General features: G+C 37.8%; 1 protein-coding gene across 1 annotated transcript in view; it reads left to right on the top strand.

Annotated features, from left to right (window-relative positions):
• The first annotated feature begins 10,772 nt into the window (after positions 1-10,772).
• osbpl10 (oxysterol binding protein like 10) overlaps positions 10,773-16,107 on the top strand; it is an 85,229-nt gene continuing 79,894 nt past the window's right edge. The window contains exon 1 of the mRNA XM_014474545.2: positions 10,773-11,361. Within this exon, the coding sequence (XP_014330031.1) occupies positions 11,108-11,361 (254 nt within the window). The 5' untranslated portion in view covers positions 10,773-11,107. The remainder of the gene's footprint in view (positions 11,362-16,107) is intronic.

Here is a 16,107-nt window from a genome sequence, read left to right as displayed (position 1 = left end):
ATAGCTACTTATTTACTTTAGAATAATTTTAATTCTTGTTTCAAATTGCATGAACAAAATTTCTGATCTCATCAAGTGACTCTTCCCGGTAGAAACTTTGCTGCATAGAAATAAACTCAGTTTTTGCTTTCTGCTGTATTCTAACATATAAACATTATATTTCTTTCCACATCGTCGACATTTTCATTGCTGAAACTGACTTTTTGATGATTTTTAAAACCTTTGGTCAAGAGTTTTCTTTCTAGCCAGTAGATGTCCCTAGCATGCAGAGAATATTCTAGTGGATATTTATAAATCATAAATACATTTGATAAAGTTTATTTATGAACCCAGAATTTATTATATATTTGATGAAATATTGTCTATTTCTGCAGCTGGTATGTAAGAAGCAGCTACCAGTTAGTTAATTAATAAAGCTTTATGTCAGATTAACAGCTAATAACTAATTAAAACTCAATAAAACCTTAATTAGACAGTCAATACTCCACATTGGTATCATCATTGCTTTAATTGTGCACTTATGGCAGGCTGTTAAAATAGTGCAGCTATTAAAATGAGACCAAAGCAAGAATGAAAAAGCTGAGCTACTGAAAGGATTTAATTCTTATAGTTTTTATCTGGTTTGTGATTTTATATATTTTTTTTATAAAACCAGTGAGCGATGACACTAGGGAGTAGAGGAATGATAATCCAGAGGAGAATCAGAATATTCTCCTCTCTGCTTCGAGGGGAAAACCGTCCTCCATATTTTGACACTATTAAATTTCTGGAGTGTTCAAGTGAAACATCAGGAATAAATTGGAGCCATTACCTGTTATCTCCTCACTTTAAATTTCCAGCCTAAGGCTTCTCAGACGAACGCAAGTGTCAAGTCAGAACACTAATTGGGGTCCAATTGAGCAATAATTGAACCCATGGAGAGTTTTAGTGACATTTCAGCTTAAAGTCTGTCACTGCTGTCTCATGTCATTGTCCACCTTTTGTGCTCTGGCTCATCTGAGGAGACTTTAAAAAGAAAACAGTCCCAGATGGAGGGTTTATTAGTCTAATGACTTTCATGACCTTTAGCTCTGTCAGTCGATACTCTTTTTAAACACTGAAGTGGCAGCTTGACGGTAGTAAAAAAATAAGACCTCTTCTTAACCTCAACAAAAACATTATGGGATTTTAGGGGAGGCTGTAAAGGGAATTGCAAGGACTTTGGAAGAGACGATCGTCCTGCAGTAAGAATTTACCAGTTTTATTAAGCTGTGTTGTGGATGTGGTCTAGTTCAGAAATATTTAGTTGAATTTTGTACAAGAAGAGAAAAAGGCAGCACTGTGAGTCCCCTGCTGTTGTATTACAATGGAAAATAACTGAAATACTATAGCACACAAACAGTTGTTTTATGACTTTGTATTTTTATGATGGTAAGCTGTCATGAAGTGCGGTTGGAGGTGGTGAGGCAGACGCTGAGGACCCAGGCTGGTGTAATGAAAATTACAATTTTAATGAAGACAACACAAATCCAAAGTCCAAAAACCAGGCAGCACAGCTGAGCGAAAGGCTAAGGCTCGACACTGGCAGCAACTGGTGAAATAATGGACAACGCGACAAACTCAACAGCGCGACAGATGACAAACAGCCAGACGAGACGAGGACCCGACAAAGACAGAAACACGGGTGACATTAAATACACAGGAGGTAATCAGGGAACGAGACACACCTGGGAACTAATCAAGGGGAGACAGGAGAACACAGAGACTCAGAGACACAGAAACTTAAAATAAACACAGAAAAACACAAATCCTCACAGTGAAAAACCCAATCCTGACAAAAGCACCTTGAACTGTCTCGTTGCTGAAATGTGGTATGCAAGTCAACTTGATTAATTGATTGACTGATTGAACAGAATATTAATTCCCAACTGCCATGGTGTTAAAGATCCATCCATCCATCCATTTTTGATCATCCATTCACGGATCTGTCTGTTAACCCTCTATGGCATGGCGTTGCCCTCAGGCAACAAACCACATAGCTGTACCTCACATTGCTCCTTTATTTTATTTTTTGGGGGGCATGATTTTTGACATATTTTTGTCCAAAAAATAGTTCTTTTATGAATATAGTTTTTGTTTGATTTGTATTTCATTTCTCATAATCAGTGTAGACAATCTTGGTGTTCTAGACCAATGTTACCCTGAGGCAACAAACCCAAATCTGGTTCCAGGAGGTGTCAGAGTCCGATTTTATGATTGACATGTAATTAGGGACCACCAAGCTCCCAAAGAATGCAGGAAAATATTTCTTCCCCACAAAAATAAAAAGTCATGCCATAGAGGGTTAATCTTTGGATGCAACCATGTTTGAATCCACCCATCCTTGGAACCATTCAGCTTTGGATCTATCCATCCTTAAATCTGTCTGTCCACTTGGATTTATCTATCATTGGATCCATCTTTGAATCCATCCATCCATCCTTGGATTTTCTATCTATCCATCCATCCATCTATTTCTCCCAGGTGAAGGTCAGCCTCGTCCACTTGGTCATATGCGAAATTATGAAGCAGAGTTTATTACTTTTATGACAGTGGTGCCCAAAGTCGGTCCTGGAGGGCCGGCATCCTGCATGTTTTAGTTCTCTCCCTGCTTTAACGCACCTGGATCCAATGACGGCTCATTAGAAGTTCTAAGAAGAACATTGACGTGCTGAAAAGGTTGTTATACCACCAGGGAGAGAACTAAAACAGGCAGGGTGCCGGTACTGGAGGACCAACTTTGGGCACCACTGAATGAGGATTGTGAATATAACATGTCTAAACTCACAACATTTGATCAACATTTGTCAGACGTGGCAACATGAGCCAGCTTCTCTAATAATAGTAACTCCTTATATATAATGTAGTCAATATGGAGAGGTTTTGAGTGGAAGAAGAGCAGCTGCAGCTGGGGAGCATGGAGGTGGGCGTTGAGCTAATTAGTATATTCAGATCAGAGCTAAATAAATTAAACAACAGTGAAGAGTTGCATCGAGGGCATTCAAGGACATGAGTGGATTTTATGATGCAAAAAGAAGGCTGTTAGGAACTGATAACTGTGAGGGAGCCAGGGTTTGATTGTGATGTTTGTATCAGGGGCGCCGCCAGGAATCTTAGGCCCCCTGACAAAATATTAAATTGTGCCCCCCCACGCAGCTGCTGTTACAATTTCTTGAGTCTACCTGACCCATCAAAAGCATCACAATTTTAAAGGCTTGCAACGACCTTGCTTTCTTTGGTCCAATACTGATAACTAGCACAATATTTACTGCTCATGAATTTTACATCCAACAGTCCGCATACAATATGCAAGTAGGTTGCTTACTTTTTTTCTATTAGTTTTAGCTCACTGAAATGTCTCTCCCCATGAGCAACAGTCAAAAGCAACATGCAAAATACACATAAAGCAATCCAGACTTCTCAAAAAAATGCTATGTAGTTGCATTTTATTCAAGCTGCAGTATTTAACTTTAATAAAAAATGTTTTCTCCATATTTGCAAGTAAGTCGAAGAAAGTCCTCTGGTCATTTGAAACTTTCTCACATACAGAGCAGATCATTTTGAACACTATAGTCTTATTATGAAATATGGCAGTGGCAGCATTATGCTGCAGTGACGCTTTTCTTCATTTGGGCTGCGATGCTGATTGGAGTTGATGAGATTAAGTGCCGGTAAATAAAACACAATCCTGGAGGGAAACTTAACAAATCTGGAAAGGATTTGATTTGGTGCAAAGGTTCAGCTCTAAACACAGAACCGGAGCTACAACAGATCTGATTAGATAAACGCAAACTTGTGTATTTGAATGGCCAAGTCACAGGTAAAACCTAAACTCTGCTGAGGATACATCATAAGTTTTTAAAATTGCTGTTCAGACCCTCTTTACCTAATCTCTTTCAGCTCAAGCTATTCTGCAAATCAGACAATTTGTAATCTTTAGAGAAACGTAAGGACTACCTTATTGAGGATATTCATTAATGTACCGTGAACTCCTAAATAAAAAGAAAAGGTTTTTATGTAAAAATCTGAATAATCACTCATTAAAAATCTTTATTTATTAATGTTTCGTCACTATATTTACATCAATATGGTATATTTACACCATATCGGTCTCATCCTCGCTTTAAACATGTTGAAACCTTTAAACTAAGAACAAAGCCAGAACAAAAAAATAAAGAACCTCAATGAAAGGGTTTTATAATTATTTTAAATCTAGTTTCAGTTTTGTATTTTTCATAACTCTATAAGTGGGACATCTCAGAAAACCTGGTTCCACTAAGTATTGACTCAGAGAAAACAGACACAGGTGCACACCACACTTTTCAAATTTGAAAACCATGAATTACTTTCCCTCCCCTTTACATTCATGCACTGCTTTGCTTTGTTCCATCACATAAAGTCTCACTAAAATGTATAGAAGTTTGTAGCTGTGACTTGATAAAATGAGATGAATAGATTTAAGGAGTGTGAATTCTTTTAAAAGCTTTTTCTCTCGTAATGAAAAGTAAACTGAGGTGCACAGTGCAGTCAAATATTTACTCACTGGCACAAACCAAGAAATTAAATCTACCACACACACACACCCACACACACACACACACACACACACACGCACAAACACAATACAAGTTTGTAACTGACCCATTTTAGGACTTTATATTGACTTCCATTCATTTATGCTTTTGCCTTACATTTACCAAAACCCTTCCTATTATCATAGTATTCCAAACCCTAAACTTCACCTAAATTTAATTAACACTATACCTCCAAACCTTTTCCATAAACATGCAGCAGTAAGTCTGCTTTGGTCCCTATTACAGCTCCACTGGCCTTCAGAAAGTCACTACATCTGATAGAAAAGCTCCTAAATGGGGAACATAAACAAAGACAAATACACACTCACTACAGAGTGAATTGACCTCGTCAGCAAACTGGGTCAATAGCTCTATGAGGTGTTTACAGGCGAGGTTTCTGGTCTTCGTTAAACATGACAGCATGTACTGAGACCGAATTGCACCTTTCCTGTAAACGTTAAACGCTCAGACGGAGCCGTGCCCTGCTTGACCTGTAATCACAACGTTAAGATCGCCTTGGTGTGAAACCACAGCGAAAGCAGACCCTGAGCTTATTTACACATGAGATAAGCTCGGATGGACTGCAGAGTGGCCATAGAGCAGATAAAATGTTATCATAACAAACAATCATCTCCACAGCTGTCTGGAACAGTTAGGAGGAGTAACATGTTAATCTACTCCTGCATTTTTTTAATAGGACACAGAAACAGTCCAGGGCTAAAGTGTGTTTTTCTGTGAATTATTATCTAGGTTTGTTTTGGCCTCTCCCTGATTACGTGTTCCAGCACACAAAGTGATTGGCAGTGCATCTGAAACGAGGACAGACAAGCTTACACAGCCAAGAGCTGATAAGCTGCAGATAACATACAACAGTGCTTATTCAAATTCTGACGGCTGCTTCAGGACAAATCCTCCTTCTCCCCTTCTTCTTCTTCTTCTTCTTCGGAAGTTCTCCAAGTGACCTTTTCAGGAACGCGTGCGGATTTACAACGAGAGTTCTGACAGATTTAATCAATTAACACAACTCTTCGTCACACTTTTCAGGCTTTGCGGTGAAGGAAGGTGAAGCATGATGGGAAAATCAAGGCATCAGAGCGAGGAGATGTTCATCTTTAAACCAAAGTCTTTCCTTTCCTCTGTTTAACAGGTAGAATCCCTGTTACACTGCCTTACTAAGCTATTAAATACTCCTTGAGCCTTACGCCACAATTTATGTAATAGACTAACAAGTAACAGTGCATAATCAAGAAGTAAAGGTTTTCACATATTTTCTGAAAATGTTTTTTACGATTTCTTTACTCTTACACTCCAAGATGGAGTTAGGAAGAAGGCAGGGAGGAATTACACTGAAAAAACACAAAATCTCACCAAGTATTTTTGTTTAGTTTCTAGCACAAATATCTTAGCACAATTGAAAAAAGACAAAACTAAGCTACAAGTAACTTCAGCAAGAAATAGGAGCTTGCTTTAAGTAAATAATTTCTTAATATTGATAAAAAAAGAGTATTTGTTGACCAATAACATGGGACAAAAGCATATTATAAGTGTATTTAATGGTAGTAGAACTAATACTTTTAAAAATTTATATTAAGAAATTACTTAAAACAAGCTCCTATATCTAAATGAAAAGTTACTTATAAGTTAGTTTGACCTAACTTATTAGTAGGTCAAACTAACTTATAAACTTATAAGTTAGTTTTTGCAGTGTAATACAAAGTAAGGAACTGCAAACTAGAAACACAGATCTAAGAGAAATAAATCCAAACACAATAATAAAGTAAGAAACTAAAAACAACAGATTTAACTAATATGGCAAGATCTATAGAACATAAATAATCAATAAGAACATAATCAAAATGTGGAAGAAAACCCAAATATCCAAGGATAGTTGCATTTATTGCTTAAAGATTATTTTTAAAAAGTACTTTTAATCTGACAAATGCATCTAATTAGAACGCATACTCCAATTTATTGAATATTACAATAAATAAATTATATTTAGAGTCAAAAAGAGAAACTGCAAGAGAATAAAATTCATGAGATGCCACCTGAACGTTCATGCCACGGCCATGTTGGGTCTTCTTCTATAATCGCTGCAGAGCAGACATGCGGAGGAGGAAGATGAGGGTCGGCCTCAGCCAACATAAATCTGAAGCAGGAGGAGTTTGGACGCATACTGAGTCAAAGAGCTGGAGAATGAACTCATTCATGTTTTAGAGGTCTGCTTCGAGGACAAACTCCTCGGAGTCTTAAAGCAGCATGTTCCTTTTCAGCAAAGTCACGATGAGAATACCACGGCTGTTTTAAAGAATCTTAAATATTTAACATCGTGGCTGGCAGAGAAAATGAAGGTTAAAAAATGATTAAAGATGAGGAGACAAGAAAAGTGAGATGATTTAACAGAAGGCAGTTTCTTGTGGCTTTATTCAAGTGCATTGGAAACATGTAAAGTAATATTATTATTACAAAGTATTTGTTGCTCAGCTTTTGTAAGTCTTCAAACACAAACATGGAGCCTCATTGCAGTTAACTCTGAACATGTTTTGGAAAACCAAGCGTCAGGTTAGCAGAACTCTAAAGTAAGACCAGAACTAGTTTGAATGCTCACATTCTCACTTTATGCAGATTTCTGTTCAGCAGGAAGCTCTATACATGTGAAAATACATCTAAAACTAGTTCAGCAGCAGTTGTTGTTAGATGAATGAAGTTGTCAGTGTTTAAGGATGTCCTTTATTTAATGACGCAGGATGTTCTTGCAGCTGGGAGGAGATTAATAAGCACACAGATATCTGTCAGCAATATTGAATTCTTGCCAAAACTTTCTTCTCAAGTAAATCCTCTGCATTTTATGGCTTTGACTTCTTTCTTTTGGCTTTAAGAAATATGAATTTTGACTCCGGAGTCAGTTTTTCCTCACATTGAAAAACTGTGTGCTGTCCAAATGTGCTGTCCAGAGTGCAGTTTTTTCATGAAAGTAGAAGTAATTATATCTAATCTATTTAGAGAAAAAAATGTAAACAGCAAAAAAAGTTAGAGTAAATTGGTTGCACATGTGTGCACACTCTTGCACCAGAACTTTGCTGAAACACATTTTGATTCATTTGGGTCTTTGGTTTACGTCTATGAACATCCGACATCTCTACATGTCGATGAATGTCTCCTCTGTCTCACAAACGTTTTTTGGGTCTTTCAGATTGTGAGGACATCTGTTGTCCACCTGGTCATCTTCAGGTCACCTGACTGAAACTTCACTCCTCTTCAGGTGAAGCAGTTTTGTTGATTTGGGAGTCTGCTTGGACTCACTGTGATCCTTCTTCTGCTTCAACTGAAGAAGGTCAAAACTGAGTAGTATTTGGGACTGTTTATAATTTTAGCCACAGTTCCATCTTATATGTTTCAGTTGCCGTGTTTTATTGCTGAGTCTGATCTAACTGTGGTCTTAATGTAAAGCATTTTGGTGCAGTAACAAGCTATCTGTTAAAGTTAGGGGCGCACCAATTACAGTTTTTGGCCGATCGCCGGTTACCGATCTTTAAAGAGCCTTAAAGAGCCTGATTCAGATTTGGGCCGATACCAATTTTTTGTCTGAAATGTCATTAAATATGACAAGAAAGTCGCTGAAATGGCAACAGTGAGGTGACTATTGTTAACTGCTAGCGTGCAGACATGACCTGGTGGGCCGGTCTGTCAGTCAAACCTTTCTCACAGCAGAGCAGAAGAGGAAGTGGTTGAGTTTTAAACATTTGCAGAGGTAGAAAATATCTGCAAGTGAAATCAGCTCCATACGTAAGTAGCAGCGACCACAATATCTCAAAATTAAGGAAATTGACTGGTTGATAAATCGGTGCACTCCTAGTTAAAGTGCTTTGTAAATAAATTGACGTTGACTTATGATCATGAGCTGCCACCACCATGCCTCACAGTGGGTATTATGCTCTGTTGGTAATAGCTTGGTTTTCAGTGCTAAGAAAGATTTTTATGCGTTATTTTATGAAGGTAGCAGAGCGTGTGCAAAGTAAATGGATATTTTAACTAAATATGAGGAAAAGAGACTTTCTTGAAGGAAAGATGCTGACATGCAGATGGTGTGGAGGAACATGAATAATAACCCTTGATGACCTCAGAGACCAAACGCTACAGAAGCCAAAAAAAGAAATTAAGATTGAAAAGGTTTTCAGGAAATATGTGCTTGTATAATAGTGAAAACTTTTAATCTTCCACTGGACAATGTGCTCTTATGATGAAATGCAGCTGACTCCAGCCTGACTCCAAGCACAAGCTTTTAACAACCATTGACTCTGTGTTGCCTGGAGAGATGTGGCTTTTTTTACTCAGTTTTATTGATCTCTGTGACTGCGTCAGCTGATGCACAGCAGAATATATCCGTCTATCTAAGAGTCCTGCAGCGCTTCATCTGGTAGGCCTTCGATTTCTCAACACAATGCCTGCAGTTTTCCAAGAGCCTGCGATGCTCCTCTGTCCGGCTCTCATTAGCGTGACCTTTTTATTCTGGTTGTCATGGCCGTGATTGTGCCAACGGGGACGAGCGCAGGTTGATACCTGGAGGATGAGGCTTTTAGAGTTTCATTGATGCAGGGAAAATTAATGCATTGCTGTGGTGTCATTGTGCCACAATGTAAAATTTAGAAAAATCCAACCTTTAAGGTGGTATTAGTAGGATTAGTGGGAAGGAATTTCATGTTTTAGCCAAACTTGAAGACTGGAAAGACAAGAAAACTTGACTTTCAAGTGAGACAGATGTATAATGTTCATAACTCAGGAAATGGGTTCAATAAAATTGTTACTGTCAAGGCCAAATAAAGACCCATCTTTGTCTTGACACAAAGGAAAGTGAATATAAAAACAAAATTTATACTGTATATCCTACTGTGTTTCATTGCCACAGGAAGGCACACCACCTTATTTGGTGTAACTTTCTACATCTTCTATTTTTGAGATTTTTCATTATTAAATCCTGTAGGTTGACCATTTGATTCTGTTCCTCTGCTGTCCTTTTTAAAGAGGTCTCCTCCGCTCTGTTCTTGCTGCTAACAGCAGTTTGTCCTCAATTATAATTCCTATACATTTAAAACATGCTGTCCAACCCAACCTCTGTGAATTTTGCTTGACAATCCTCTCAAGAATGCGATTGTTCCTGTTGTGGGTGTACTTTTTTCCTTCCACTTAACTTTCTATGAATTGGCTATAACTTTTCCCAGTATCCTAATTTACAGAGACACTAAAATGTGTGTTTTCTTTATCTGTAGCCCATGCAGAGGTGGACAGAGGACCCAAAAATCATACTCAAGGAAGAGTAGCACTTCTTCAACATATTTTTACTCAAGTAAAAGTAAAAAGTAGCCGTCCATGAAAATATACTCAAGTATTTGGTGTAAAGATTACTCAAGAGCAACTGATCAAAACATCAGTCATTTAATATTTGACAATGACATCAAAAGAATGACCAAACTATAATTATGTGGAAATGTTGGTATTTTAAATACTAAAATGAAAATAATTCATATATTCTTTCAATATATATGTGATGAAACTTTTTCTTTTTAAACTGCAGGTGTGTGTCTGTGTCTTGTTAATTTTTTGGTTAAAACAAGTTTTCTCTCCATTCAGTTATTCACAGTTGGTCGAGTATTCAAAAATCTTACTCGACTAAGAGTAGTGATACTTCATAATAAAATTACTCTAGTAAAAGTAAAAAGTATGGCGTAGTAAAAATACTCCCAAAAGTACATTTCTTTCCTAAAGGTTACTCAAGTAAATGTAACTAGTTACCAGCTCTGAACGCATGATAAACAAAACTGCAATAAAGGACGGAAATATTTCTTCTGTGCATATTTAATGAGTTTTAGATTTTGAAATAAGCGACAAATACTATTGAGATTTTTCACAATATCCTATTTTTTGTATCTTATACATGTGTTACTGAGAGAGGGTCCAACCCTTTATTAAGTGAAATATATTTAAATCGGTTTTCTTCTTGATATGATGGATATTTAACAAGCATCATAGTGTAATTTGCTATTTTTTCTGGTATGTGCCGCTCCTGCAGCTGTGACAACACACTGCAGAGTTTCGGTGCGAAACGTGACTCATCTCAGGGTTTTCCTGCCTTTTTTTTTTTTTTTTTTTTGCTTTGCAACATCCGGGGGCCGGTCCTCAGTGTGGAGTGGGAGTGTCTGCGCGCTGCTCTCCTTTCCCAGCAGGAAAAACGCTGGAGCCGAAACATTTTGGCACAGCGCACATTGCTGCAGAGGCGAGAGCAACGGCTTCAACACACCGAGGATTATGTCAGCTTCCCGACGCATCGAGGGACGCTCCGACCAGCTGATGAACATCCACTGCCTCTGCTTCAGCTCAGCGGACACTCGTCGCTCTGTTTGCCACATGCTCTGCTGAAATCCCTCCACTACAGGCTGCTGCGTCGGCTCCATCCCCATCCTCCCTCTTCTCCTCTTCCTCCTCCCCTCCGCCAGCTTTCTGTAGCCCCGAAAGCCAGGATGGAAAAGACGCTCTGCAGTCCCGGGACCAACAGAGCCAACTCCTCGTCGTCGCCCAGGAAGCCCGCAAGTCGGAGCGGCTCGCACAGCCCCGGTTCCGGTTCTCTGGGAGGCTCGGCTGGAGCTGGAGGCGGCCGGGGGACGGTGCAGGGCAGCGGCGTGAGTCTGCAACAGCAGGAGCTGCATGCGCGCAGGAGGCAGCTGGAAGGAGTGCTGAGCAAATACACCAACCTGATCCAAGGCTGGCAGAACAGGTAGGCGCACGGACGCAGCTGGGGGGCGGAGGTGGACACGGGATCACTCTCGGTTCATGCGTCGTGTTGTTATTTGCTCCGTCCACGTTGCACTTTTTGCCCACCACGTCACTGTGACATGGAGGAGGGCTTTAGAGGAGAGCCCGGGCATTTACAGGCAGCTATAACACACACAAAACCATTTCTAACGGACTGTCGTTCTGAAAGTTCACAAAACAAACATCCTTCCTGTGTCAGAACAACAAAGAAAACAAACTAGGCTCGAAGACTAAAGCTGCAAAGTTAATTTCCTATAAAAAGTCCTAAACACTAAGTTTGTTTTCACTTAACTTTTTTGTTCTATCTTGAGAAGATAAAAATCGTCTCGAACAAAGTTTAACTAATTGCAAGACTATCCAGCAAATGAGAGGAAATGCCCTCAGCATAATTAGCAAGAGTGACTTTGCTCAAATAGTTTTATAGCCACAGTTTCTGTGTTAGTCATAAAGTTTTATCAAGTCTGTTGCGGTTTAACTTTTAAAAGTTACCTAGTAATCTGTGTTTTCAGTAGTGTAAGAAGTTGTTTGCTCTGTGACCTTGAACAGTTTGAGTGTGAAATCAAGCGGGAAACTTAAGTTTTATTTCTTCACTTATGTTTTCCTGACTACCACAGAGTAGATAGAATATCTGCATTTTGATGTTTACTGAAGGCCTGAAATGTGAGAGGTTTCTGTGCTTCCACCATCAGTTTCATTGTCAGCAACCAGTAAGTTGTGCTTCTTCTCTTAAACAATAACTAGTTCCATATTTAGTTCTCAAGTGTAAACATTAGACCAGGATGATGCTAAGAAAGTGTCATTACAATACTGTTACTAAATATTGTGGAGGTGATGCTGACGAAGGTCAATCCTGACTTTCCTTACGCTTTTCTTTTCTTTTCTTCCCTTTGTTACACTTTCTGTGAGCATCTCAGTCGCTTTTACCATGCAGAGTATGAATGCATGAGAAATTATATTTCAGACTTATTCCTCAATTATTTTTGTTTTTAAAAATATGTACGTTGTAAAGTCATGTACCAATAGGCAACATCTCCCTCTTTTTGCTCACACCAGCTTGTATTCAATGGTGTCAAATTTCCACTAAGGCACATTTTCCTTAGTATCGCTGTAGTCGCCAGAAAACAACTTGAGTCTTTCGTTTTGATGGTGTGGAAAGACGCAACAGCATAGGAAAATATATGAGTTACTTTCTGATTAATTCTGCAATTGATTTTCTAAACACTTGAGAAAGCCTTGAAATGTCATTTTCACCAACTCCTTAAATATTAACCAACTCCTTAAATATTAACCCATTTGTTTTCTTATCCTGCAACAGCAGCTGAAGACTTTGCTTTTAGTTACGACCACCTTTAACGCACCATGAGATCACTGATAATCTGTTTTAAAAAAAATTACTAAATGGCCTTTGCATTATTTTGGCTTTAATTGCTTATATAATAGTCAGAGAATAAAAATCTAGAAGTGATAAAGGACGTAAAGGTCAGACTTTATTCATCTCTGCTTCACCCACAAACCCACCGCGAGACTCACTTCCTGCCTGCAGCAGGCTTTGCATTTATTTTCTACAGGTTTTAATGGTCAGAACATGAGCCTTCAGTTTATGTTTCTACATTTACAAGCAAGAGAAGAAACATCAATAAGGAATAATGGGTCAAATAGAGACAGATAGAAAATGCGTAATGGCAGGAAAACAGAAACAGCACACAGCAGTCACCAAGCGCTTCCCTTAAAGGGTAAATAATGTTCTGTTTTGCAAAAAGAAGCCAAAGAAGAACTTGAATTAATCTGTCAGTGCAACAAAATAGTTCAAGCTCCTCCATGTAAACAAAAAAACCTAACCTGCACCAATGAACCGGTTTAAGTTTGATATTCTCTTAAAACGTCAGCTCTACTTCATTTTGGGTGACAGTATTTTTAGATAAACCCCCTTTTTTCTATCTGGAGCTGGTGAATTGTTTGTTTCTGCTTCTTGGTGAGATCCTTTTATGTTGGAGCCAGAGTGGTGGCTAGACCCCATGCAGACAGCAGCCTTTGGAGGGCGAGAGCTGCCAGCTACAGGGAGCATGATTAGATTGTAGTCATGGCAGGAGGCCAGTCTTGCTGCAACTTCTGATGGCACAAACCTGGTAGGTATGCACTGTCAAGGAGAAGTTACCACTGCTGCTCCAGGCTCCTGCAAGCAGCAGCTAGTACCCAGATATGTTGCCACCATGATAATGGGTCACCACAAACTCACCAAGGAAGTTTTGTTCATGCTAAAAACTGTCAGGAAACAATAAAATGCTAACTCTAATTTATTTAAAATACCAGATGGGTTTCCTTTTAGAAGTACATTAAAACTGTCCAATAGATAATGTTAAATTGTGTTATTTTTCTTTTAAATAGAGGGACACAGTGTTGTTTTACCTTTACAGAAATGCATAAAAGCCACTAGATAAATTTAGTTTGAGTTAATCTAGCTTATTCTGCAAAAATATTGATTGTTTTGTGTTCTTGCAGCAACATATACAAGACCTAAGAGCTTTTTGCTTGTTTGCTGCAAAGCACGCTACATTTAAAGGAGCGTTTTTGTAGTTAAGCTATGATTTTCTGCAATTTTCTCCACCAACAGAACAAAAGATGCATTTTTTGTCAACTGCATACAGTTGACAGGCAACTTGCAACAAATAACTTGCTTACAACCGGAATAATGTTTATGTGAACTGAGAAAAAAAGCCCTACATTTTTAAAAAGGAGTTTAAACTACAGAAATGGTGTGACATTAATATTGTTGAAGACTTTAAACAGAAGCGTTTTAGCCAGACGATAGCCTAATCAGTTTTTAAACTTGCAGAAGTTATGGTTTGCCCCAATAGCCACCTGTTTGCTACTTTTTAAGTCAAATAAAATGAGCAAGTTTTAGATTTTGAACCTAAATGTGTGAGTTTGTGAAAGATAAACTTCCAGTAATCAGTTGTGTTAACTTTTGATTAATTTTGTCAAACCTGTAATAGTTGAATAAACGAGAGATTTTAGGTTAGCACTTACAAAACTGAAAGAAGAAAAAGACAGGAGTGGGAACTATTTCCCAGAATGCTTAGCGGCTTGTTTTTGTGTTCTGGGATGGAAGAGCGTTACATTGTTCTGTGTTTTATTAAGGTAAATGTTTATTTTAAAGTTTGAGGATAATGTCCTGTTCACACTAAATGTTTAATAAAATTAATTATCAAATCAGAAATTTTATTCATGCAATTTCAAACAAGAATTTAATTTATTCTAAAGTAAAATAAGTAATTATTTTAACTTGATAACGAGTGAAAATGTGTGCTCTTTACCAAGGTGAGGGTAATTTTTTTCTTGCATATTATGAAATAATTATTTGGTTTGCAGCATTAAGTTAAAACTCATAATTCAAGATTAATGAACTTAAAAAACAATGCTTAGAAAACTAGTTTTTTGTTGTCGAATCAACTTCATACACTTTAATTTCTGAGTTAAAACCAAAACAATTTCCTTGTTGACTTTAATTGCATTGTCAAGGCAGCAGGTGGACTTTCATTTTCAAGTTAAACCACCTTCATGTGTTTTATAGTGTGCTATGTAATTGCAGGCCCAGAGCATAACACAGCCACTACCATGTTTTACATAAATTCCACGTTTGTATGTGCTTAGAAACTCTGTTTTTTAAAAAAAACAAAATAATCTGTGGTGTCATTGCTTTTATGCCCAATAGTCTCTATATAATCAATCCAACTCAAGCATTATACTAATTCAAATTTATATAAAATTCTCAACATGACATGTCAACTCACTTTATAAATGTACTCAGTATGTAGATTAGCACATTTTTATCTCAGTGCCAATACATTTGTAATACTAAAGTATTGCTTGCACTGTAGTTTTTTTTTATTTGTAAGTTAAAATGATCAACTCCGTCTGGTTCTTCGTTTTAGGCTGCTTTCTGCAAAAACAATTCGGCAAATTATTGTGCAGAAAATGAAAGGCATTGCTTTTTAAAGTGAAAGTTGAGTTGGCCTGCTTCTCCGCCTCATTCTGTCCACTGTTTGACCTCAACCTGCCGAGTTTTGCCCCGATTACGATGAAACGGCTGTGGCTGCTCCGCTGCGTCAGAGACAGCTGGGCTGCTTTCAGGAGGAATTATTGTCCCTCTGCTGGATGCCAAGGTGGGCGAAGTGGGAGGCTGTCGGCCTGCAGACGGAGGCAGTGGTGAGAGTTAACCCCACTTAAAAAGGCAGTTCAAAAGAAAACGTCAAAGTTTGATTAAAACGCGGCGTTTGTGAATATTCCAGTGATTTTTTTTATTTTTTATCAAAGCTTACCAAGAATTCTTACAATAATATTTGCTAACGTTATTTTGTGATTTTGTGGCCTGGAAAGAAGTTTAATCAATTTGAAGCTTTTACATTTAGCTAATGTGGATCTTATCAGATGGGCCAACACAAATTCAAAAATCAATATTTATTGCAAAAAGTAATAAATCAATTAATCGTATGATAAATTAAAATAAACTCAATTATTTCCATGTGCATGATTTATCGTTTTCCTCTTTTCTTTCTCTCTCTCTCTTTTTTTTTTTTTAGCAGAAAATGGATGACAGTTTGGTGTTTTGGTCTCAACTAGCCCTATTTTAAAATTACAGTTTTGTCTATAGAGATTTCATCATTAATTTTATTTGTTTTTTTCTGTTTATTTATTTTTAGATATTTAA

This window comes from Xiphophorus maculatus, chromosome 13 (assembly GCF_002775205.1).
Source record: "Xiphophorus maculatus strain JP 163 A chromosome 13, X_maculatus-5.0-male, whole genome shotgun sequence".
Taxonomy (NCBI): domain Eukaryota; kingdom Metazoa; phylum Chordata; class Actinopteri; order Cyprinodontiformes; family Poeciliidae; genus Xiphophorus; species Xiphophorus maculatus.
The sequence above is the reverse complement of the archived record's forward strand: the minus strand, read 5'-3'. Positions and strand labels throughout refer to the sequence as shown.